Here is a 26,949-nt window from a genome sequence, read left to right as displayed (position 1 = left end):
AGATTTGACCCACTTCTCGGGTGTTCATGAAGCTGAAAATTTACATAAGTACATAATATGTAATATGGGTGACAATACAATATTTTTATGGTTACCATCGAGCTGATCTGATGGTGATGATACAAACAGTGGTCTTTTAAGTCTTTTTAACTTTGTGATAAAACAACGCAACTTAATTATATTTGAAAATATTTAAAGAAAAATACAGTCAGAAATTAGAAATTTTGTTATCTAACCTCTCTATCACTCTTGCATATTCGAGCGATAAAGAGGCAAATAGCTGAGTTTCGATTTTCGCACTTCCCGATAGGCCCCTTTGTAAACAAACCGCCTTGATGTGTCTATGTCAAATTTTTAATTGTCTGTGAAAACTTGTTAAAAAAAAGTTTAAAACAAAGGCGTAGGCAAAGAGTAGTATAATATGTATATAGCTGGTCAACCAAATCTTGTCAGTAAAAAAAGGCACGAAATTCAAATCTTCCATGGGACGATATCCCTTCGCGCCTACATTTTTCAAAATTGCCGCCTTTGTCTACTGTCAAGATCTGGTTGACCAAGTATACCTATATAGCGCTGGCGGTACACCGAGAAATTCAGTAAAATGCTGCAAATGATGTTAAAGGTATGAAAATCGGTACGATTGATCTGTAGAACATTTGAAAGAATTTGACCCGAAGCACCAACAAATAAAAAGAAAACGAGAGGAGTTATGACGTCATCTTTTTTTGTAAGGAATAAAAAAATATTGTTTAAAAACCTATCGTGTTTGGTATTAAACGAAAGGGCTTTAGGAGCCGATTCCAAACATATATCACATCATTACATTTCAGTATTTTTTTTTTATTATAATATAAATAATTTTCAAAACATACCAATTAAGTTTGGGTTTCTCCAGATACAATACGGCAAATTTTTTTTTGTAAAATATACCTCTAATCTTATACCTAATATCCTCATATCTAACCCTAATAAAGCAATTTTGAAATTATATACATTTAGGTTTTTTTTTTATTTTTCAATTTTACATAGTGTGATCTATGAATCTCTCAATTAAATATTTAAAAAGAAAGCATAAAATTAATATAAAACGGTTTTTTTCAGAAAGTCGCTTATATCTCGGAATCTATAAGTCGTAGTAAAAATTGTCTATGTAATAATTAAGAAAGAATTAACCGAAAAAACTCACCTTTAACGTCCCCCCTTTCCCGAGTTCTCCGCCCCCCACTCATCAGAACTTTTTCTTACTTAAAGCTTAGATATTACCAAAGGAACATGTAATAGTATTTTATGCAACTGTTGTTTAAGAGAGGTCAAAAAAGGCGAGTGGCGTGAGTAACAATAACAACAAACAACAACCGAAAATTGTTAATAAAGACGCCACTAGTATTTTTTGACTCAGTTAAACAACGTTGCATACAATACTTTTTCTACGACCAAGCACTTACTTTGAAATGCAATGAAATAATAATAAAAATGGATGATGATGATTGTTTCATGTCCTAATGTGATAGGTTGTTCAGTGCGTGGGATTCTTAAGGGGAACGAAAATTTTATTATTTTTGCGCTACGACGCACGGTTTAGGAGATACAGCCCTATAAATATTTTTCTTCCTCTTTTTCTTTTTTTTTCTTTTTTTTTTCTTTTTTTGTGTTTTTTAAATCTTACTTAGGGGTTCCTTAAAGGGGAACGAAAATTTGATTATTTTTGCGCTACGACGCACGGTTTAGGAGATACAGCATTATAAAGTTTTTTTTGTTTTTTTTTAATCTCTTTTTTGTGTTTTTTTTTTTAAATATTAATTAGGGTTTCTTACAGAGGAATGAAAATTTTAATATTTTTGCGCTACGACGCACGGTTTAGGAGATACAACCCTATAAAAAAAAATTCTTTTTTTTTTTGTTTTTCGTGTTTTCTAAATATTACTTAGGAGTTTCAAAGGGGAACGAAAATTTGATTATTTTTGTGCTACGACGCACGGTTTAGGAGATACAGCCCTATAAAGATGAAAATAATCGTACCATTAACCAAAACATGTCTATGGTTTACTCATCTGTCAGAAATGACAATTAAAATTAGGTTGGAAACAATGTATTCCATACAATATTTTTTAAATGGTGATTACACGAAGTATCGTAAAAGTGCCAAAAAGATACTGCGTGTATGCACAAATATTTTTTTGGGGAATAGACTAAAGACTTGTGTTGATAACTATAAGTTAGGGGTTTAAAGGTGTGTGCACGACCCTTTAAATGACAAATAAAAGTACGGGAGTAGAAAAAGCAAGTTTCAATACTCTTATTTTACCCGAATGACATTATTACTCGTATTGAGTAATTCGGCAGGGCTATTATTACACTTTGTAAAATTGAAAAATTAAAAAAAAAACCTAAATGTAAATAATTTCAAAATTGCTTTATTAGGGTTAGATATGAGGATATTAGGGATAATTTGAGGTATATTTTACAAAAAAAAATTATGGTATTGTATCTGGAGAAGCCCAAACTTGGTATGTTTTGAAAACTATTTTTATTATAATTTAAACAAAATGACTGAAATGTAACTATGTGATATATTTTTAGCATTGGCTCAGAAAGCCCTTTCGTTTAATACCATACACGATAGGTTTCTAAACATTTTTTTTTATTTCATACAAAAAAACATGACGTCATAACTCCTCTCGTTTTTTTTATTTGTTGGCGCTTCGGGTCAAATTGTTTCAAATGTCCTAAAGATCAATCGTACCGATTTTCAGACCTTTAACACCATTTGCAGCATTTTACTGATTTTCGCGGTGTACCGCCAGCGCTAGAAGTGGGCAGCAAAGAGTAGTATAATATATAGAACAGTCGGCAGTCAACGTTTGTTCCTAATAAATATAACATTGATGAATCAAGGCGGTTTGTTTAAAGAGGGCCTGCCGCGATACCAATTTCGTTATCTGCCACCATTAAATTTCGCTCGTATATGCAAGAGTGATAGAGAGGCAGATAACGAAATTTCCCCCCACCCCCCTTTGGATGGTTCTTGTTTGAGTTATAATGTCACTGTATTGAGGACTCAACCTTTCCATTTTTAAAGTGTTTTTATATCGACATGACACTGGCTACTGTAGTAAATGCCAAAAAAGAAAAAAAAAACGCTGTCATAGTAATCGTCAATCGAAATAAACAACGTACAAATATCCAAGAAAAATTTGCAAAATAGTATATGATAAATATGTAAAACATCATTAATTATCGAATTAAGATTACATACAACTTTGTGTAAAAAAAATTGAGGCAATTATACAGCCCGATTATACGGGTTACATCTTGAAAAAGATGATTATCTTGGAAAGAAGAGTAAATATACATAGGTGAACATAATGGTGAACAAAGGTATAGTCAAATAGGTAGGGACATAATTCAGGGTTTGCTTGTCTGGTCCACGCATGCTGTACCTATCACGACCACGGCACGGCCGTCTCCTGCTAACTTTTCGCTATAATAGTAAAATCATAGGTCTAATACCTATGATTTTAATATTATAGCGAACAATATTTCATGTTCATGATCTCGAATTTAAGACTTTAGCTTAGATTTATGGCGTGCGGCCTAGCGCGCGTTGCCTCTAAGAGGAGCTGTCAAAGCGCTTTATATCTGTATGCTTTTGATGATGCGGATCAGCATTCTTATCCAGCGGGGCAAGCGGGCAGCCTGCAGAAGGGCACCCTACCGCACTTGGTAGGTCACTACACTCACTACCAGGATTTAGGGCTAATAATTTATTTATAAGTTTTTAATACCTTTAAACGAGCAATTCTTGTAAATTTATTTATTTATTTATATGTATATATATTTCGGGGATCTCGGGAACGGCTCTAAACGGATTTAGATGAAATTTGCTATATGGAGGTTTACGGGGGCGCAAAATCGATCTAGCTAGGTTTTATCTCTGGGAAAACGCATTTTTGGGTTATTATATGTTTCCCGAGCAAAACTCGGTCTCCCAGACATTAAGTTTTTAATTTAAGTGTTTTTATCATGTTTCATATTTAAACTTACAGATGTGAATCACCAGCAGAGTTTTTGGAGAGGTGTGGTTTTCTTATTTCCTGTTACCAACCTGAAACACCATACCTACTTAAATATCAGAAAATAATAAAGTGAAGAAAATTAAATAAAGTTAAATGCTTAAAAACTTTAATGTTTTATTAAACAAAACGAAAAAAAATGTGTAAACTGAAATAGATCTAATTTTTTTATTTGTAGTTGAATAACATATATGTATTTAATCTCCTTTAATTAAAAATCATCTCTGAGTAGATACATATTAAACAATAGGTACTTTTAGGTCTTGGTAGTAATGTTAGGTCTTATGACCTACTGTATTTGACTATATTACTTACCAAGACCGAAGCCTGACCTGTCAGTCACCAACTATTTTGATGCTCTTTGTAGGTAGCATCAAAATAGTTGGTGACTGACAAAGTTACCAAGTTACTAAGGTAGTAGGTACCTATATAGTAGGTAGCAGTAGCGCAATATTTAGTCAAAATATTTTGACTAATTTAGATTACTTTTATGCCAAAAAAGTAATACAAGCTATTCATGTTCCACTTAGTAATAAAATACGGACTTTTCTGAATATGTGGTTTACGAAATGTGTTAAGAGCCAACAGGAGTGGTCATTTCTCCATACAAACGTACTCGACTGTTTCCTCCGTGGGTTTTGAAGCTAGAGCAATGATTTTTTTAACACAGATTAATATTGTCAATAACGGTGTCGGACCGTTTTGCTTTTTTTGATATTTTTGTTTTTTAAGGCGCTAGAGCCCTTCAAAAATGGCCAAAATGGCCTAATTGACTATGCCGCAATGAGAGGCGTGGTATTCAAAACTGATATCAATTAGCCAAAAAAGCAAAACGGTCCGACACAGATAATTTCATAATCATTTAGATTTCCAAATTTGGTTACGATTGGTTAAGTTTTGGAGGAGGAAACAGTTAAAAGTAAACAGGAAACAGGAGGTTTCGTACTCGACCTCGATATTTGAGATTTTTACGCAGGATTTTTCACCTTGTCCTTATCGCATTAGTTTTAGGTGCCGCTTCCGTTAGCGAGACGGGTATATTTACCTAAAATATTTAAATCTCAGCTCCAACAGGAGGCTCTTAAGGTACAACTTGTGGTTTATTAACGTGGTTTAGAAATAGGCAGCTTGAGTTGAGAGAGGTGATGAGTAAATTGTTTCATTTTTTTACAATTTTGAGCGTTTATAGGAGAATGTGTGGAGCAAGCATTATTTGACGTGTAGGTGTGGGGTCAACAAAAAGATCGCTTGTCAATAAGGCATTCTTGCTGTTAAAATTCAATTATTAATAGCCTTTATCGACCATCAGCAATGTAGTCCCTTTTTGATTGATGGAAATTGTCACGTAAGTTCCACTACTCGCCGCCGCATCGCCTACAGCGCATTCGTTGGTCTATCGCTCACAAGATGTCATTAATTCATGTAAACTTACGTACTGAAAAAAAAAAGTTTTACTCTTTGCTATAAATTACCCTTTCGCACGTCAAAAACTCCAAGATGGTGCCGAAGGTCATAGAGAACCAAGTCTACCTTTGGAATCATTACTTGTCAAAATTTGACATTAGCAATCCACAGTTAGGTGACAACCAAACCAAACCATTATAAACCTTAAAGTAATAATAAAACAAAGTTGTTTTTTGTTAAATTATTGTTTGTACCAAATGAACTTCAGCACTTGATGAACTTCAAATGAACTTCAGCAGTTGAATTTCAAATGACGCGAAATCTGACAGTTGCACATGTCGAATAGGGGCCCTGTCAGCGTACCCATCGAGTTTGAAAAATACTACAAACACCAAAATCAAAACGGAGTGATTTAACACTCTTGCCTTCAACATTTTTGAATCTAATTATCATCATCATCATCATCACCATAACACCTGAATGCGTTCCAATGATAGTCTCATACGGTATAAGAAATATATACCCTCTGATGATGGGCTCATGCCTCTTATATGTGCTCACATGAGTCACATGTCTCATAATATGAGCGAAACGGGCTTAGTGCTCGTCCACGCGGGCTCGGGCCACGGAGGCAGTGAGAACCAAACATTCAATTTTGGATATTAACCATTTGTGGCTTTCCATAGGGTCCTTGTTGATGCTAGCTGTTAGCATAATGTGATTTATGAAATATTCTTTTGTCTAAGAAGCTACCTAATGAAGTATGATACGAGTATTGAAATAGAATAGAGTAGGGTCAAGGAGGGAAGGAGTGGCTCGGTAGAAAAAAGCCGCTCACTCAACCTAATTTCAACCCGAGAGAGGCGATATTTGGGCGCCTGAGCCACTGTTCGAGCTGAGCCACTGTTTTCGCCGTGACTACATCGAGCTGAGCAGGTAGTTTACAACTAAAGAGAAGGTCACAATAACTAACACGGATGTTATTCTGTATCAATTTTAATCGCAAAATTTCCAAACCACAACATACTTAGTATTAAGATTAAATAATAAATGAATGGTAAATTGAATGAGTGGCTTAATTGACCCTAATCTACAACAATACATTGCGAAGATGACGCTAGAATACCCTAATTAGGTATAGTATAATAATATATATCGATGTAGAAATAATGTAACTACATTGTCTCATACTGTTTTACGTTGTTCGAATCAACTTATTATCTCTAGTTAAAATTTACAAAATGCGCAGTTTCACTTTTAAAACTAAACCTATTTCTTATTCATAATACTATTTTACTATAGGTACCTACTGAAGCTCGAGACGTAAGTATAGGACGAAAACTTAAGGGATAAACTACATAGACAATCTAGAAAAATAAAAATAAAACATTTGAACCGCAATCGTATAATGTATGTCATTTGTTTGTTAGATACAGAACTAATATCATTACTTAAAGTGTCATTCAATAGAACTTGCTATGTAAACAAAAGTTACTAGTAATTTGACATTCAGTGTCAATTTTAGTATGGCGGTTTGTTTACATAGTTAGCAAGTTCTATTGAATGAAACTTTATATCATTATTGTTGTCTTCACTTGTCAAACAAGGACCTCGGCGGCAGTCGGTTTTGGTATGGTATTAGCCTGCAGTCTGTAAGAATTTGGCCATTACTTATACTGTCAGATTACTTATACTACCTACTTACGAGTAGATCTGCAAATACAATTTCCATATAATTCGTACATAAGTTACATAAAAATAATTTCAACATAGATATGATTAAGTTGAGAGCGATTGTTACATGTCATTTATTACAACATAATTGCAGTTAATTAAGGTGTATATAAATAATTACATGACATTATGATGATGTATATTAAAGTGCAAATAGGTAGAGGTTTATGAACACGACTCTTTTGGGGTCTTATAATTAGACGGGCAATTCCATAAAAACGTTTTCAGAGTCAAACACACGTACTAATTTCAGGTAAGTACCTACCTAAGTATTATTTATATCTCAATTTATTAAATACGTTATTCTGTACACATTCTTTAACTCGGATGTTACCTATACCGCCAATGTGTTATTGTGTATATACTGTATATTGTACATACTACCTATACCTTATAGAAATTAGCTTGAGCTTTTACTATAACTTGCATCTGGTGCATTCATATTATCGATTCCTCGGTTCGGACAAACTGACGCCGAATATTCGTCCGAGATGCAAAACGTATTTGATGCAAAATGCTTTTAGCTCTCACATTTTTTTGTAGACATTATTTAATGCTCAAATAAATCTGACGTGCTTTTTTAACGAGTAAAAGCAAGCTATTTATGTTTTAATATTTGTTAGATAAGTATTAGATTCCTGAGTGGAAACGCTTTTTTTAACTTGTATCTTAACTGTTTCATATAAACGCAGTTTAGATTTAATAAAATGTGTCCGTTTGATATTCATGCGCGGTGATGAATTCAAATACAATAAACAAGAAATTTAATAACAGGGTTAATATAACACTTATTTAAACTTTCACGATTTTTACACATTATTAAACGCGATACGCGATTAAGTCCCGTTGTACAATTTAATAGGGTTAATATATACAAAAAGTAACAGGGACATACAAAAATAAGAAATAATGTGACCTATCTATTATACCAGGCTGTTAACTTATATACATTATTAGTTTACCCCTAACTGTGAATTGAAAAATGATGTGCAATTATATATACTTTTTTAATATTTAACATACTCATATATTGCATTCTTTGGACCAACTTTCCGACTTTATCAACCAAACTGATGATACTACGCCAAATTTTAAATAATGTTTTGCATCTCTACAGCATAACTAACAAAATTGTCGTGATTAAACTAAAATGTATATGTAAAGGTGGAGCCTTGTTCTCATTAGCGGGCAGGTAGGAGCTTGGCGCAGCGGGAGCGGAGGCCGGGCGCCTCAACCGGCTCTCCTCGTAAGACCCGCTGCCCTCGCCTTCATCTTCCTCATCGTCAGAGGGCTCAGTAGCCTCATGTTTCAAGGCTTCCGCTCTCGGACCGTTTATATCATTCAAACTGCCAACCGGGTTTGGTTTTAATGTAGATGTTGAATAAGCAGGCAACTGCGTATTGTTTCGCTTTTCTTGGGTTGATTTTACTGTAACTGTTTCATACAGTTTGTTCAAGGAAACGTTGCCAAAAGATTTTAAAAACATATCTGTAAGGTCGAGGCTTGTGTTATTGACGTTGCTCATGGTTAAGGTAAAGTTAAGGAGCTTGTTCCTTAGTTGAGCAGTAAATGGCGAGTTGCAGCGGTGGCCAGCACACGTGCAAGTTAGCTGGAGGGTCTGCGGGGACTGAGCCAGCGTGCACGGGTGAGCGGCACTTGCGGCGCAGGTCAATGTAGACGTAAAATCTGAGGACAAGGAAGTAGTTTGTAATGGGAGAGGGATGTAACATCGTCCGTAATTATTTGCATTTTAAGGGATTATTTCCTGATAAGAACAAACTATTTTCATTAGTCATCATCATCTTCCTCGCGTTGTCCCGGCATTTTGCCACGGCTCATGGAAGCCTAGGGTCCGCTTGGCAACTAATCCCAAGGAATCGGCACTAGTTTTTACGAAAGCGACTGCCATCTGACCTTTCAACCCAGAGGATAAACTAGGCCTTATTGGGATTAGTCCGATTTCCTCGCGATGTTTTCCTTCACGAAAAGCGATTGGTAAATATCAAATGATATTTCGTACATAAGTTCCGAAAAACTTATTGGTACGAGCCGGGGTTTGGACCCGCAACCTCCGGATTGCAAGACGCACGCTCTTACCGCTAGGGCGCCAGCGCTAACTATTTTCATTAGTGTTTATTCTAATACACAGCCCCCTAACCTGGTGCCTTGGCGACAGTGGCGCAGTGAAGTCCGCGCGCGGAACAGGGCGCCTGCAGTCGCCGCTCCGGCTGGCAGGCGGTCTGATTGTGAACGCACTGGTAACATTGCCGTGGCCCTGTATCTGTGGACAAAACCACATTGGACATAAGGGCAAGTGCAATAATTAAGACGATAGCGGACGACCGCTTCTCCATACAAACGTGGTCCCTATTTTCCTCCCTGGATATTGATTTTATCGAAAATATGTTTACACAATGCGATTTTGTGATTAAGTATTATAACAATTAAAAAAACATAACATCAAATGATCATCAATATTAAATAAAATAAATAAATAATACATATGCGTAAATATATTTTACAGTACCTACATATTATGGTAGTAACGTGCTAATACTTTCTCGAACTAGTGCTGGAAATAGCACTTTCCGTGCGTATGTTGAAAGTTTAAAGTGCCATATATATACTGTAAAACGTTGTACGATACACGTGAGAATAGGTAATTCGCAACTCGTGTCGATTTAACAAATTTATTGACACTCGTTTCGAATTTCCTCTTTTCCGCACTTGTATCGTAAATAACTATTGTAGAATGTTAATACCCAGAGAGGAAAATAGGGAAACTACGTCTGGTCACGTGACTTCGTCCCCTTTCCTCTTAAGTAACTTTAAATATTTGGGGGACAACCTTACGCTGATCAAACTAGCCCCAAACTAAGCTTACAACAATTATACCTAAGTAGGTAGTTGATGAACTTGATCCAAGGTCTCTTTGAAATGTAAATAAATAAAAAACAAAATAAATATTTTTTCTCAACTTTTAAGGTGTTAACTACTCAACTACAACATTTTACTTACACAGTAAAATGTACCTAATTTATATCGATGTAAGGATGTAACGTTCTAATCATTACTTAATACAATTTAAATTAACACCGATCATATTACACGAGTAGGTATTTAGGTAATTAATTAAGCAAAAGCGCATTGCAATTGCTACCTCGAAACACATTGGTCGAGTATTCTGTACATTGAACCGGTAAATTTGGCCAATAGTGTCTGTCGACAAACGAATAATTCTGCATACCTTGCAGTTATGGTTGCAATGCAATATGACGACAAATGTTCTGTGTATGTTCGATTAATATACTTTTTAATTAAGAAATCAGTAATAGGAACCTACCTATGAAATATTTGTATGTAAATAAGTACCTACTCGTAGCCAGCGCTCGCAACTTTGTCCGAGAAGTTCTTAAAAACATTCAACCTGATTTTTACCGCCTTAGAATTTCACCCCTTGAAATTAAAAAAAATATAGAGTCTGTTCGGAAAGAGAAGAGTTGTGGAATGTATTGGGCTCCATACATTCCACGACTCTTCTCTTTCCGCACAGACTCTATCTCAGTGGAGCTGTATGACATTGTGGAGCTGTACAACATTTGAACAATATTTAAATTTCAAGTTTCAATTCTTTCTTAACGGATTTAGACATACTCGTACCTACATACATTTAGGTATAATGGGCATTTTTTACCTCGGAACTTTTGTTTAGAAGTGCGATTGACAAGGTCTATGACAAAAGAAAAAAACTAGGTATAGGTACGTAAGAATACCTAGAAATAGTGAACAGAGAAAGAGATTGTGCACAATTTGAGTCCATCTGTCGGTAAGGGGTTTATAAGTAGGTAGCTCCTACTTGGTGAAATATTGGACAGTTTGTATATACCAGAAGCAATGTTACGGTTGGTACGCAGCACACGAGCGGAGCTGAGGTAGAACTTGCGAACTTGGAGAGGTCGACCGCACCGCGCGAGTTTGTTTGTCGTGATGAGTGGCTGTTGTGAGTTTGACGGCGCAAACAACTTTATTTATGCATCACCGGTTATAATCTGATGTCTACTTGTGTGCTCGCATTTTTTTTACTTGTAACAAAATTTTAAACTAGAGCTCCGCATATAAAAGTACCGAACAATGTGGGTATATAGTATCTCCTCACCTTGTATTGTAAGAACACTTTTAATTCCTCCTTTAAGTATTATTAGCTACATACCTACATCTACATGGCTACAACGTTTGTCCGATGCTGGGCATATTTGCTTTACCGTTGTTTATTCATTTACGTAGGGATGTTCCCCGGGCTCAGTTGTGTATCTTCAATATTGATTCGGACATGTTAGATTCATGTTATATGTACATATCTTATTTAGTTGAGCATAATTAGGGGAAGGTTGGCACCATTCGAACACTTTAGATTTAGATTTTTCTACAATTGTTACCTGTTTCAAGATTGCTCAATTAGTTATTATAACATAATTCTGCGTAAGGTATACTTTTTTTTAGTTGGCACCTTCCAACTAAAAAAAAAAGTTAGAAGTCGATAACTTTTATATTAAATTAATGAATTAAGATTTAGTAGAAACTCCGGAATGTACGAATCTACCCCATCAAAGGGGTACATTTAGGGGTACATTATGTAGGGGAACATTCAGACGCCATCAAAATAATTATCAAATATCGTTGTGAATGGTCATGAAAACAGCAAATGTGTAATAAATTAAACGTAAAAACCTTTTGTCAACAAAAACATACTTTAAACAGGTTTTTGTAAGACAATGTTCCTTCCATTTCCCTCCCCCTTCCTCCTCCGTCCCTTTCACATCTATTGCGGACGTCATATTTTCTTTTATATATTAGTGCGGATGTAGTATCTTTCTGGATAAGCATAAGTATGATCCCTATGATTTTTGGAAATCTCGGTAATTGGGGTACATTCGTACAGTTTATTTGTAATAACTACGAATCTGCCCCTTTAGTAGGTGAACGAACCTACACCAAAGGTAACAAATTATAGATTTGTAATTAAACCCATAAATCATGTAGAAAAAGCTACAAAATATATAAGTACTTAAGTACATTACTATACTCGTAATCATATTTACTTACCATTGAGCAATAGTTACATATAATTTAATACTCTACTTCAGCACGGAACATCTGAGAACATGGTGCGAATAGGTATTTACTTTGAGAGTGTGACGACTGCGTTGGCGGCTAACTTCGAGGACACCTGACGCTCGCCAACACGCGCCAACGGCTACATATATAATACACACCAAACTGGGTTAAATAAGCTGTTCCGATATGCTGTAAGAGTGACTATGAAGCGACCCCGTGTCTGAATGGTGCCCAATATACCCCTAATTTTATGAATGGATAGGAAAATATTTCATTGCAAATATTAATTTAGCAACCAATTAAGTGTTAGGTAATTTGTTCATTATATGTGTTTTGCAATTTTTAAGTTTTATAATAGTACAAGCATTTATATAACAATCGTAATACATAGGCAAAGGGGTAGATATTTGTTCATTATATTGAGGCGCATGATGGTTGCGGTTATCGGTAGGTATAACAAAGCAACCATTGCATTGCGTGCATTGCATCGCGCTATTGCAACCAATATAAGTAGTCCCGTTGGAATGCCAGTTATGTCATGGACAATTTTTACTTTAAGCTCCTGGTGAACATTGAAAGCCATATATTAGTTCTAACAAGTCGTGCTTCATCACAAAACCTACGTTATGTTAATTCGACATTGTTCGGCGACCTCAGCATCAAAGCATAACTTCAATGTAACTCTCAACAAAAGGAAAACTCGCCTTCTAAACCTTATAACATAAAGGTGGAGCCAGAATGAGCATTCATTTACTTATATTATAGAATAATTTTGTAAAAAAAATTGAATTAATTTTCTCATTTGGGCACATTTGGGGGAATTGTTTTTGTAAGAAAAGGTATGTCAACTTAAAACCATATTATTATCACTACACCTTATAAAACAAAGTCCCCCGACGCGTCTGTTTGTCTCACTGTAAACTCAAAACTACTGAATGGATTTTCATGCGATTTTCACATATCAATGGAGTAAATCTTGAGTAAGGTTTAGGTGAACCTATAATTTGTTAAGGTTCACCTGTGCGAAGCCGGGGCGGGTCGCTAGTTCGTTATAAAGTTCATAGATGAAGTTGAATATATGAAGTTTATAATAAAGCATAGAGTTTATAGATAAACAGAGTAAGGTTGCTAAGACAAAAGTGCGACTTCACGACAAGCTGACTTCGCACGCACATGTAGGTACATTATACTTATTGGCTTAAGCTTAGACTCTTAGAGTGAGCAGACTTTAGCGAGCCGTGGCAAAAGCTGCGACAATAGACATTCATAAAGGGGTCACATAAAGTGAATCTATAAGCTACCATTCGAGCGGGTGACTTCATTTTGGTGCGACTCTGTCCGTCCGTCCGTCCGTCCGTCTATCTGTCACATTGCTAAATATCTCGAGAACTACTGAAGCTAAATATTTGAAATTTGAAATACCTAGTTATTTATCACAGCAGTTTATTTAGCAGGCGCCTAATGTGCTCAAAACTTGGCATAAAACAACTTCCAATAAGATAGGAAAAATATCATTCAATGGTATAATTGACGGATGGTCGCAGGATTCTCGTATATTAATGTATCTGTAGTAATCTACTTTAGTTTAATCACGAATTATATACACTAATTCAAATCTAACGCCTCTTGATTTATATCCCAACCCCATTTCAATTAAGGAACTCAAACACTCGTGGCGTGTGTTTGCGTAGGTGCTCTGCTCGGGTCCCGGTAAGAAATCACATTTCTTGCGAATATAATATTCGGCTACATTTTGTCGCCGCTTAGGGAAATTCAAATCTCGAACTTTTGTAATAATAAAACTCCAACGATATTACACAAGTTTGAAGTCACTTCAAATGTTCGATTTGGATTGATTTTCATATTTTCATAAGTATATATATTTACAGTACATATGGGGTGCTAGTGCGTAAAATAGCACTTTTCGTGCGTATGTCGAAACTTTAAAGTGCCATATGTACTGTAAAACGTTGTTCGATACACGTGCGAATAGGTAATTGCAACTCGTGTCGATTTAAAACACTCCCTTCGGTCGTGTTTTAATTTATCGCCACTCGTTTCGAATTTCCTCTTTTTCGCACTTGTATCGAAAATAACTATTTTTCTCAAAAATGAACGGCAAAGTCGACGTTGCCGGTTAAAAAATAGGTCTCGAAGTGCGTAGTTTATGGTCATTCAAAAAATTGAAAAGTTAAAAACATTGCAGTCTCGATTTCGGGACTGCAATGTTGCATACAAATTCCATTATTTAACGAGTTCCAAACTTTTAAAACCTTTAAATGGCCATATCAAATGAAAGCATAGGTCCATTAAACAGCCAAACAGATGAGCACTTATTATTATAATGTTGGTACCGCGACTATTTAGGTGTCTCAAATACGTTGGCGTATTTTCAGCAGAAAAATACACTTCTTTTTTTTTTAAAGGCGGCAAGCAAATCTTTTTAATGGTTTTACTTTTTTCTGTGAAAATTAGAACGTTGCTTCTGTAAAATATTTCTATTTCTTGCACCATTTTTGAGAAAAGCACTATATATGACTCGGCTGGAAGGCTACTTGCTGGCTTCGGATTCAATTAAACGGACTCCCAAGGTCGTCCGTTTAAAACGAATCCTCAGCCTGCAAGTAGCTACTTCCGAGCTTCCGAACCTCGACAATAATGTACTATTACATTCGATTTTCAAAATAGATAGACCATGTTGAAAAACTGTATTTAGCAACATTATTCAGAAGGCCTACCGCTTACATCTAAAAATCTAAAATCGTTATCTGCCTCTCATCGTTCTGGCATATTGAAACAATAGAGGCAGATAACGAATTTCGATGAAGGCCCTCTGGGCATCCTTTTCCGTCGTTAAAAAAGCATGTTTAAAAAAACCGGCCAAGTGCGAGTCGGACTCGCGCACGGAGGGTTCCGCACCATCAACAAAAAATAGAGCTAAACAAGCAAAAAAAAACGGTCACCCATACAAGTACTGACCCCACCCGACGTTGCTTAACTTCGGTCAAAAATCACGTTTGTTGTATGGGAGCCCCACTTAAAAATCTTTATTTTATTCTGTTTTTAGTATTTGTTGTTATAGCGGCAACAGAAATACATCATCTGTGAAAATTTCAACTGTCTAGCTATCACGGTTCGTGAGATACAGCCTGGTGACAGACGGACGGACGGACAGAGGAGTCTTAGTAGTAGGGTCCCGTTTTTACCCTTTGGGTACGGAACCCTAAAAAGTAGACGCAAAGGAGATTGACTTATACCTACATTTCTAGATATTGCGTAATATAAAAAAATAATAGTACTTTATGCATTGTAGATATAACAGAGGTCAGAAAAGGCGAGTAGCGTGAGTAATCATTTAAACCTGGTGCAGAAGGTGCAAGAAATCGAAAAACCTTTGCTACGACTGAGAACTTAATAAAAAAAACCTAAATTGAACATACAACAATTTTCATTTACTTTTACTGCTGTTGATAATAAAGCTATTATGACAGTTTTGTATGATACACGGTTAGTTTCACTAGACTTATATCGACCGGGATATGAACCGTGATTACCTTTTGTATTGTTTTCGAGCTCCCGATATTTCGACACAGTTACATGCATCTTGTTCACGGGATCACGGGTAACTGAAGATAGCGGGTGCGTATCAAAGTTGTGTAGACCGCGCTCGGTCGCACGAATGAGGGTAGACTTTCGATGCATGTATGTAACTGCATCGAAATATCGGGAGCTCAAAAACAATACAAAAGGTAATCACGGTTCATATCCCGGTCGATATACCTAAGTCTAGTGAAAGGTATTTTCACCTAAAATGATTATTACATCATTGTATATTATTAACATACTGTTTGAAGAAAGCAACTCACTATTTACTGGAAAATATTTAAATAACCTCTAGTCTAGTAATTACAGAAGCTATTTTGAAATAATATCACTCCGCTACACAACCTACCTGTCCGTATCGTATAGCAATAAAGCTTATTTACTAATTACTGATATCTTAAGGCGGATATTTATCTCGCACGCTTCCTTCCCCTGTTCTGATTGTGGCTGTTTGATTTTCCCCCGGGACCTTACCGCTGACCTTAATTGCTACGATACGGGTACTCTATAATTACTCTTATAAGGCCAGAACGTATATTTCGGACTTATGGACGTGGTATGAATGAATAAATTCCAATTCTACCCACCTACCATATTAGGCTCTCTCTGTTTACGTACATTACTTACTAAAATGGCAATCTCGTGGCAAAAGCAATACTTATCAATTAACAATAGTATCCTCTAACTCCGTTAGAAAATGGCCTGTGACCATTGGAACTAAAAATAAATAAATAATATTCTCATAGACAGAAATATCAAAGCATTATGTGCAGTTTGGCACGACACGAGTATCTGCTTATGGGCACCTAATCTGCAACAAATACACCGATTCACACAGTTTGACCGTTCAAAGCAATGTGATATCTTTTTAAACTTAACAACCACAAAGGGTTCTAAAGGACATGTAATCCATTTATTCATCGGCTGTGACCCTGCTACGAAATTAATATGGGTTCTATGAAAAGAAGGCCTGCTGAGCACACTTTCTGTAAGCTCCTATTATACGTTTACCCGGGCGAAGTATCGTTATGTTGATTTTTTTCCTTAAAGGAATGCAAAATATCTCACAAACGTAAGCTGGGGATTCGATTAACTCGCACGCCTAATAATAAATTACAAAATAAATAAACTTGCTATGTAGCTTGTTCTGTTGTATTTTATTAAGGTTCCGCCAAAAGTAGTAGGTACACGTACCAGCCTCTCGCTAGTTAAGCTCCTCAAACCACAGGAGTCTAGAGGTATAACAGCAGTTACCTAGATTTTCATTCTTCGAGTTTCTTCATTCGTAAGTAACGTGAATGATTAAAGTCCAATTCTACTATCACATGCTCTTCCTGTCCGAAATACCAAACTTCAATAAATGTTATTATTTAATAATTAACAACTGTGTGTTTTATTTTATTTTATAGGTAGTTTGTGTTGTTTATATTATTTCTAGTTTTCTTGTAATTGTAATTTGTTTGTTACCCTAATAATTAACAACTTCTCCAATAAATAAGGGAATTCAGTCATTTATCTACTTAATGTCAAACTACAGACCACTTCTTAAATTTTAAAGTGTAATCTTTTCTAAATGAAAGTGAAGTAAGTATACTCACCTTTCTGTTGAAGAGCCCCAGTTCTCACGTCGATCATGAGAATTGCGACGATGCTCATAAAACACATTGAGGTATACATTACTACTTGTCTTATGTTCTCACAAAGTTCACTTTATCCAAGCACTTGGCACTAGTTAACTTTAGATGTCTTGGTTACTACATAAGAACAATAGTTGAATTTTATATTGTATCGGTGTAGGTCGTGGATAAAATGGGTAGGTAGGTATTTAATGTTAGTGTTTAATAGTAGCTACTCTGCTTATCACTTTATTTACGAGAAAAATATACAGAAATATCACATATAGAAACGTATTTTATGGTATTTAGATTCTTGTCGTATCGCGTGTTAGGGCGAAGTCACACAGCTGGTAGCAAGTACACAGCTTGGTGGTTGTATGGCAGGTTTTGGACTCTGTTGCTAAGTTAAGAGCCTTAACCTTTCGTAAGTCTTGTCTCGTAAATACGTACCACACAATTTGGACTGTAATTTACAGTTTCAAGGTTATTAATTCAGTTGCAAATTTTTGACAAAGGCATACGAAAAGGGTTAATACGAGGGGTATTCAAAATATTCTCGGTATGAGAATGAAAACAAACAAGTACGAAAAGTTTGATATTTTTATTTTTCAATATACTCCCCCCCTATGTTCATACACTTAAAAGATCGATCAATTATTTTTTTTAATCCCTCGTAAAAATATTTTTTATCTTTCGTGTAAAAATGCTCCTCCACTGCCGCCTTCAATGCTTCATCGTCAGAAAATTTATTTCCACGCAGATCCTTTTTAAGATTGGGGAGCAAAAAGAAGTCGCTGGGGGCTAAGTCCGGACTATACGGTGGGTGAGTAACAGTTTTAAACCCACGTTCAACAATAGCTGCCTTGGCAATATGAGCAGTATGGACGGGGGCGTTGTCATGCAGAAGCAGAATACCTTTGGTTAACTTTCCTCGCCTCTTTTCTTTAATTACATCCTTTAATTGACGTAGAATGTTAGCGTAGTACTGTCCTGTGATATTTAGTAGGTTTACTTTATGTAGGTACTAAAGTAAAATCGTAAAGAAGAATTTTACGACTAGGTATTACGACGACGAGAAATAAGAAAATATTATTTTTTTAGTTAAGTAATTGAAAAGTTTACGTTTTACATGTTTAATTGTAATATTACTATTGATTCAGTATGACTGTATGAGTATTTTTTGGTATTCATTATAATTAATGACACACTTTGCACCTGCTTTGCACACTTGCAATAAAATACTAACTACTTTATTATGGCGTTTTACAGAACCCTAAGAGTGAATAATAGTGTTCTTTTTATAGACAATTTGCAAACAATGATCCATTTTCCTTCAATAAGATTTTTATCGTGGCTGAGTTAATCATTCTAGCGAGACTGTAGAAAATTACAACGTAATAAGGAATATTTTCCCGAGCTTCCAATGGGTTTACTAATTTACTTTATACCGTGGAGGTATAAAGTAAAGTAGATAACAGGTTTTAGGGTTCCGTACCAAAAAGATACAGAAGGAACCCTTATGGTGCGATTCTGTTCGTCCGTCCGTCTGTCTGTCTGTCTGTCACATTGCTAAATATCTCGAGAACTACTGAAGCTATCGATTTGAAATTTGAAATAGTTATGAACAACGCTAACCACACACATTGGAAGTTATTAGCAGGGAGGAAAAGTGCCACTTTGATCCCTCCTAGCAGGGAAGAAATAGTTATTTGTACAACAAGTGATCAAAGTTTGATATTTCTTCGAGTGCTTATTTTGAGTCCCGTGCAAGCGAAAGATTCTATAATAGATTCACGAGCGTAGCGAGTGAATCTAATTTAGAATCTTGAGCGTAGTAAGGGACTCAAAAGCACACGAGATGTAAATAACTTTGATCTCGTGTAGTACACAACATTTTTCACCTCAGCGCAGTGAGAACATACCTATTAGACAACTTGGAAAATGTAATCCTTGTTCATCACTTAATACCTGCACTCATGTTTTCTTAAGATATACAAACAGTTAAGTTTAATTACCGCAATGGAACACAAAAACAAAACGTAATAATAAATTCCATTAAAATAATATAGAAATAACAAACATTAACTGACACTTCAATCGACAACATTTTTGAAAAAAAAAATCTTTGTAAGATACGGTCCGAATTGCGGATACGTACTATTTGTCAACTAAGGTAGAAATTCTTAAAAGTAAAATAATTAATTTTGCGTGATGATCTGTGTATTTTTTGAGTTAGATATTTTAATTGAACAATAAAATACCTAAAATATAGTATTTTATCAGTTTTTATTAAATCTTAAACTTTATTTTTATTTATTAATTATTAAGAATTCATACTCGTACGTGGTTTGGAACGATGCGGTCTGAAGTTTTTCGGGGGTCTATTATAAACCGTGAATATACTGTTGAATGTCGTTTTAACTTTTTTCTACTCCCGTACCTTTATTTGTCATTTAAAGGGTCGTACGCACACCTTTAAACCCCTATGTTATAGTTGTCAAGACAAGTCTTTAGTCTATTCCCCAAAAAAGTATTTGTGCATACACGCAGTATCTTTTTGGTACTTTAACGATACTTCGTGTAATCACCACTTAAAAAATATTGTATGAAATACATTGTTGCCAACCTAATTTTAATTGTCATCTCTGACAGTTGAGTACTACGTGCATTGCTGCCAATTTACAAAATATTCATTAGGTTCTATAGTAGAAACAATAAAATCGCTTCAGAAGTCAGAAACGCGCATGTGACACCAGTAATATAGCAGGATCCATAGACTACGAACACCGCTTAGCGTTGCTTGTTAATCTCCATAGGCTACTGTGGCCAAAATCGAGAAAAAACTATCCAAAATTGTAATTTAACTAAGAGCAAGTACCAGGGCCTCATGAGTTACAAGAAGGTGTCGCTGACCAACCGGCCGTGGGGCGCGGGGCGCGGTTGGCCAAAAACGAGAAAAAAAAAACTATCCAAAATTGTAATTTATAGTTGGTCAAACCAATTTGTCAGTAAATAGGAACAAAAAAAACTATTTTTATCCTTTTCTTTTGGCTGGTAGTACTAGTGTAAGACAAAGATAGTATGATTATCTCAGTCTATGTTTGAAATAAGACAGTCCTTTGACACACTATAACTAAGAGCAAGTACCAGGGCCTCATGAGTTACAAGAAGGTGTCGCGGACCAACCGGCCGTGGAGCGCGGGGCGCGGTGGCCGGGTTTGGTTTATTTACCTACATATATGTCCTATATGATTCCACTTGATAAGTATTATTTTTGTTGAATGAAAAATATTTGTTTTTACAATTTTTTTTTTCAAAGTAAGTACTTGGTCGTAGAAAAAGTATTGTATGCAACGTTGTTTAACTGAGTCAAAAAATACTCGTGGCGTCTTTATTAACAATTTTCGGCTTCGCCTCAAATTGTTACTCACGCCACTCGCCTTTTTTGACCCCTCTTAAACAACGGTTGCATAAAATACTATTTTTTGTCTGTTTCTTTTTGCTAACAGTGTGAAAGGGACAGAGATAATAGAACCCAAGTATTTCGAACTTTTATTAGACCCCGCATGTTGAAATGACATTTGACTATAAAGGTCACTTGAATGTCATTTTGTCTCACTCAGTGAGCAAAATCGCATTTTGCTCACTGTTTTTAAGAATCAAAGTACCCTTGTTCGGGCTGCTGAGGTGAAAAAGCTCTTTTCTGAATAGGAGGTGTGAAAATTAATTTTACTAGGTTGACGAAGAGGTGGAGTTACACATACAATTAATAAGATGTTTTATGGTGCTTGTTTAATTAAGCACGTAAACTTGATTAATTTACTGTCTAAGTGAAACAAATGATTGTTCTTTTGTTAAGTAGTCGGCGAGTTAAAGCCCCTGGTAGAGAAACTAATCCATTAGCAAAGGTGCAGTTTCCTTTTGTGGATCGCATTAAGTTTTATATATTGTTTGAAAAAGCTTGCCACTGATTACCAACTTAGCGTAAGTTATTGGTACGAAGTTAGTATCAGTGAACAAGACAAACTAAATCAAGTATAATTTCTTTTATTAAAGTTGAACTTATTCATTTTGATATTTCGTAGCATATTTTTTTTAAATTAACGCTTAGTTATAATAAATAGTAGAAAAGGTTTCTGTGCAAGCAAGTGTGCAGGATAGTTGACGATATCTACCGATTTCCCTTATACGGATTTTAGGCCTCAAGAGCTCTTTCACAAGTGTAGAGTACCACTAGGTACATCATATTATTATAAGAACTTGACGGTCATGGTGGCTCTCTTACACGGGGTACCGTTGTTTCCCATAAAGTTTTAAGTCATAATGTAGTCATAATGTATTGTTTGTCATATTATCATTAGTCATAAAACTGAAACCGTTAACATTTCAGGATTTTCCTTAGGTTATCCTATAGATAGGTTAGGTTCTAGGTTAGGTTTGTTTTATGGCATCCCAGGGAGTTAGTCCGTGGAAGTCGGACATACCCACTGGGCTTCTCCCGGGCCAGTGGGATCCATAAGGGATTCCCCCTGGGTCATAAAAAAAAAGGTTTGTTTTATGGCAATCCTGAAAAGTGACGCGTTTCTGAATCAAATTAATTATGAGTAACGAAAATTCGGGTAAACAATACATTATGGCTTAAAACTATTTGGGAAACAATAGAGACCCCTCTTACACTACGCGTATGTCGCCAATCGCCAAGTCAGTGCAGAGTAAGCTTCGAGTAACTTTAGGACCTTATAGAGTCTATTAGGTACATAGGGTCATTGCGCTAGTTTCCGTCCATGCTCTAGTTTTCGTCCACTTGACAGATTCGCAAATAATATATTTGATTTTTAATTTTCTACTTGCGATATATCATTTTTATGTAGACAGATATATTGTTTTGACATTAAGGATTGCAATACGTACAAATTTGTGCACTAATGTAGGTTTATATTAAAATTTCGTCAAGTGGACGAAAACTAACGCACCTACCCTTTTAGATATAGGACTCCTAATTTAATTGACACCTAGAAACAGGGTTATCAACACAACACTATTCAGGCTTTCAACTGTCAGCGAACCTTCGTCTATTTTAGGGTTGTGGTTGTTGTTATGAAGCATTTGTATTGCGTGTATTTCAATAAATTTGGCCTAGCATAATTCCAGTAAAAAAGGGCCAAGTCACCTCTAAATAATACATAAATGTACCTACAGACTTTCAAACTACTTACAACTAATAGTAATAAGTAAATAGTTTACAAATATATTCAAGCTATTGAATTGTGGACAGGAGTGTGCATTTTAAATTTTATTTAATTAAGTCGCATATATATATATATTAGGTAAGTACTACCTACACGTACCTACTTTTATAATTAAAATAATAATATAAACAAATTTAGTATTTCTTTAACATATTATTTGAGTCTGATATATATATATATATACAGCAAAATATGTCCTTAATTTGTGGACTCTATATAAAATTATGCCTAATATCTATTCATAATTATAAGAGACAGGATAAGCGAATAAGCAGGAAAAGCACATTAATTAGATACCGATGATTTTAGCAGGTGTTCAACCTTTTTTACGTTAAACCTTTCATAATGATGTATTAAAAAAATAATGGTACTAATTTTCGTGCTTCTTTGTGATAAAAATATACCAAAATCTATAAGTTATTGGCGTTATTGCCACTGTTATCTATCATTTTGCGCCCTTTTAACCGACTAATTGAAGAATCCATTTAAATATGACGTAAATTAATAAATTACTTTATATATTATGAAAAAGTATTCGAAATTGGCAATCGTATAAAAACCCTACTCCGTGTCAAATTACTGATTTTGTTTTATCCTATAATATAACATAATTATATGCACTAATTATGTACTGTGTACATATATACACCTTGCACAATGTTTCTATTGTCTAATTAAATAACTCGCGAATCCGCTATCACGCGCACGTGTTTGTCACGACGATCTACTACGGCGTAGCACGCTCGTAGCTCCGCGGCTACGGCTCGTAGCGGACTGAGCCCGCAGATTCGCGCATCACCCCTCGCTGTACCACGGAGGCTTTTGTTAACCACTCATCGGACGAATATCAATAATGTATCGAGTGTAATGCTGGCTGACTCTCAATAAATAAGAAAACGAAATAATGCTAAAGGGAAATGTAACTTGTCCCGTGAAACGACTGAACTCTATTATTTAAGAACCTTGCTCACTCACCTGGCATTTATGCGGAGTAATGATTGTGCTTTGTGTTTTGTTCTCGCTTATTCATTTCACCTGCATTGTTCTGGTTATTGCTGTTAATTTGTAGCGAGCGTGTAATGCGCGATCCGTTCCCGTTATGCGCGTACCTGAAAGTGGTCCTACCGGTATACACATTGTCATAATTAAGATTTACAGGTTCATCGGGCTTCACTAGCCATGCAACTCATTCTCAATGGCATTCAAATGGCTTTGTACCTACCTAAATTAATAGTCGTATATATATTTAATTGCATATACATAATATATGTATATGTAGAATTGAAAGAATTATTAAGAATACATGGCTATCTACATGGCTATCTACATGGCTATACCTATCACATACTAGAACAATTATAAAAGTATATATACACGTATATTTAGAACCTGAACCTATTCGTGTGGGGTGAGTCATATCCATTGCTGATTGACGCGATATATCTTACGTTACCGTTACAAAGAATACGAGTAGATGGCTGGAATGCTGGAATGACACAAGACGTTTCCGCACATGACATAATATTATGGCTTTAACAAGGGTGCAATGATGGAATAAATCACGTGTATTTATTGGGAAGTGACGTGAGACGCGGAGCAAGACCGAGCGAGGCGTGGCGTGACGTGGCAGGTGCCCGGACACATTAATTGGCAATTTCCGCGAGCCGGTGCCGCCGAGCCGCGAGCGCCGCGCCGGCGGGCCGAGCCGGCGAGCCTCCGACCCGACGGCGCGGATCACCATCCACCATCCCCTCACCTGACACTCACCTTCTAATCGACCAATATAAGAGTGATCTTCAACTTCTTGTAATTGGTATGGATATAGAGTCACACTTTTACCGGTACGCCTGAGACCAGTGCGCGGTGACCAATGGAAATATCTGGGCCAGATAATGGCCTTCATTAGCGCCGATCGCCTTTGATTACGCAGAGGCCAGACTGATGGTTTGTTACCAATACCGCATACTAACTTTCCACAAAAAAGTCTAGAATCGCAGATGTAAATGTGAATATTTTTATCCTGAAAGGTTTCTGCCTGCATGTGAGCGGTGCGATGGAAATTTTGTTCGTTACAGTAATTGGGATGAACGGTGAGGTTTACGCCAAAACCAATATTCATAGCGATATAACCATTGTGATTATATTTCAACTTAACTTTGATTATAATAAATAATATAGGACAATTTTACACAGATTAACCTACTAGTCCCACAGTAAGCTAATTAGGCGTGTATTTTGGGTACTAGACGAAGATATATGTGTGTAGTATAAAGTTATATTATAAATAAATATGTTATATATGACACCGTAAGATTGTGAACCCGTTAGTTTATAATCTAACGTAGGTTAGGTTAGGTTAGATTATAATCCCCATAGCTGGGCAGAAGTCTGTTAATCGTTAATTAACGAAGTTAAGTTTTCGAGTAACGTAACGGATTAACTTTTAAGTTAACTTTAAAAACCTGTAACGGACTTGTTAACTTTCCTTAAGTCCGTTAATCGTTAATACCTAAGTACCTACTCACACCAAGGCCGCGCGCTGCCGCGCCGCGCTGATCACGTTCCGACTAGTTTGCGTTAGGTTTGTATGCAGTGCAACTTTACATAGCGCGAATCGTCGCGCGCTTGTACTACTGACTAAGAGTCTAATATTGCTTACCCCGTGCGCCGTATTAATTTTGTTATTATGAGAGTATAACAGAGTCGATCGCGGCAACCTGAGCAGTTGCCATATAAGATACCCGGGTGCGAGCGAGACAAATATAACAACTTACTTACTATTCCAGACCGAGCGGTCACACGACACGACAATATGAATATTTCTACTAGTTTTATTTCCTATTGCGTATATTTACGATTTCGAGTTAACGATTAAAGATTAACTTTAACTTCCGTTAAAACTTTTGAAAAGTAACGTTTTAACGGTTAACGAAGTTAACTTTTTATTTAACGGATTAACGATTAACGAAGTTAACTTTTTGATTAACGGTGCCCAGCTCTGTTATCTCCCTACCGTCAGTTTATAATGTAACTAGCGAGATTATAATATGACGAGTGTTTACAATTTTACGGTGACATATACATATAAAATATCCATAGCTCAGGAACAAATATTTGTGATTAGTATACAAAAACTGCCCTTACCAGAAGAGCCCTTAGAAGAGAGGTAGGTAGGTGAAAAGCAGGATGATTGGGTAGTATTATTGTAATCGCATTGAACTCTCATTGTAGTATCTGTTTTTGTTAACAAGGTGTAAGAGAAGTGAAAAGACCAATTGAAACAGTAATTTATATAACACCAAGGTCTTGTTATAGTGCATCAACCATAAGACAGAATTATTCCGAATAAAAAGAAATGATGCGGGCCGATTACTCTCATAAACATTTTACCCGCGCCATTCCAGTGACGCCCCCGTACGAATTCGCGTAAAGCTGGACTATGTTTTATTACCCTACTAAAAGAACAACTACAAAGCCGTCACAAACATGAAACTGGGGCAACAGAATCGAACAGTGTTTCTTGAGGTTCATTCATCACATTTATTGAATTTCTTAAATCAACGATCTTATTCGCATCTAAAGTTTATTTCAGTTTTGTTAGCAATCTGTTATAGTACCTAAAGGCTACAGAGATGTTACATTCAATCCGTTTTGTTTCAATTTATCAAATATTTCCTGAACAATGGTTGTCAACGGCAAAAGTTTTCGGAATGACTTTGGCGTATAGGTACCTAAAAAATAATATTTATCGATGAATGTTTCGAAACAGAATGTCAAAACCTGTTCATCGTTTCAATTAAAAGTTGGGGGAAATAAAGGCTGGGCAGAGGGTTCCAGTACATTGGTCCGGTAGACGAGCAAGAGCATTTCGCCGCAGGCAGTCTCTTTATTTTACGTCGAAATTCCAAATCCCCACTGAACGAACACTGTGCTATCTCTTGCTATGTGATTGAGAATAGGACGCGCATATTACTTTAATATGACAGTTCTTACTGCAGTAAATGTTGTTCAAAATTAGATATGAGCGCCGATAGGCAGTTAGCCGGCGGCGGCGCGCCGGTCAAAATTGGTCGGCGGCGGCGGCGAATCGGCGGCGTGGCCTTGAAACACCTTCGATGAATGAAAAAAGAATTCAAACCAAAATTTTAACGAAAA

At 36.0% G+C, this 26,949-nt stretch overlaps 2 protein-coding genes across 2 annotated transcripts in view; both read right to left on the bottom strand.

Moving 5' to 3' along the window:
- Positions 1–8,246: 8,246 nt before the first annotated feature.
- LOC134647381 (uncharacterized) lies at positions 8,247–17,705 on the bottom strand. Its single transcript, XM_063501729.1, has 3 exons — positions 17,528–17,705; positions 9,370–9,492; positions 8,247–8,897 (listed from the first exon to the last, which is right to left on the bottom strand). Exons 1-3 carry the CDS (start codon positions 17,604–17,606, stop codon positions 8,323–8,325), a joined length of 777 nt encoding a protein of 258 aa, XP_063357799.1. The 5' UTR covers positions 17,607–17,705; the 3' UTR covers positions 8,247–8,322.
- LOC134663232 (protein male-specific lethal-3) overlaps positions 9,589–26,949 on the bottom strand; it is a 177,823-nt gene continuing 160,462 nt past the window's right edge. Inside the window, exon 14 of the mRNA XM_063519638.1 lies at positions 9,589–9,599. The gene's annotated coding sequence lies outside the window, so the exon portion shown is untranslated. The remainder of the gene's footprint in view (positions 9,600–26,949) is intronic.

The sequence above is a fragment of the Cydia amplana genome, chromosome 1, assembly GCF_948474715.1.
Source record: "Cydia amplana chromosome 1, ilCydAmpl1.1, whole genome shotgun sequence".
NCBI lineage: Eukaryota > Metazoa > Arthropoda > Insecta > Lepidoptera > Tortricidae > Cydia > Cydia amplana.
Note: the sequence above shows the minus strand (reverse complement) of the source record. Positions and strands in the feature narration are given on the sequence as shown.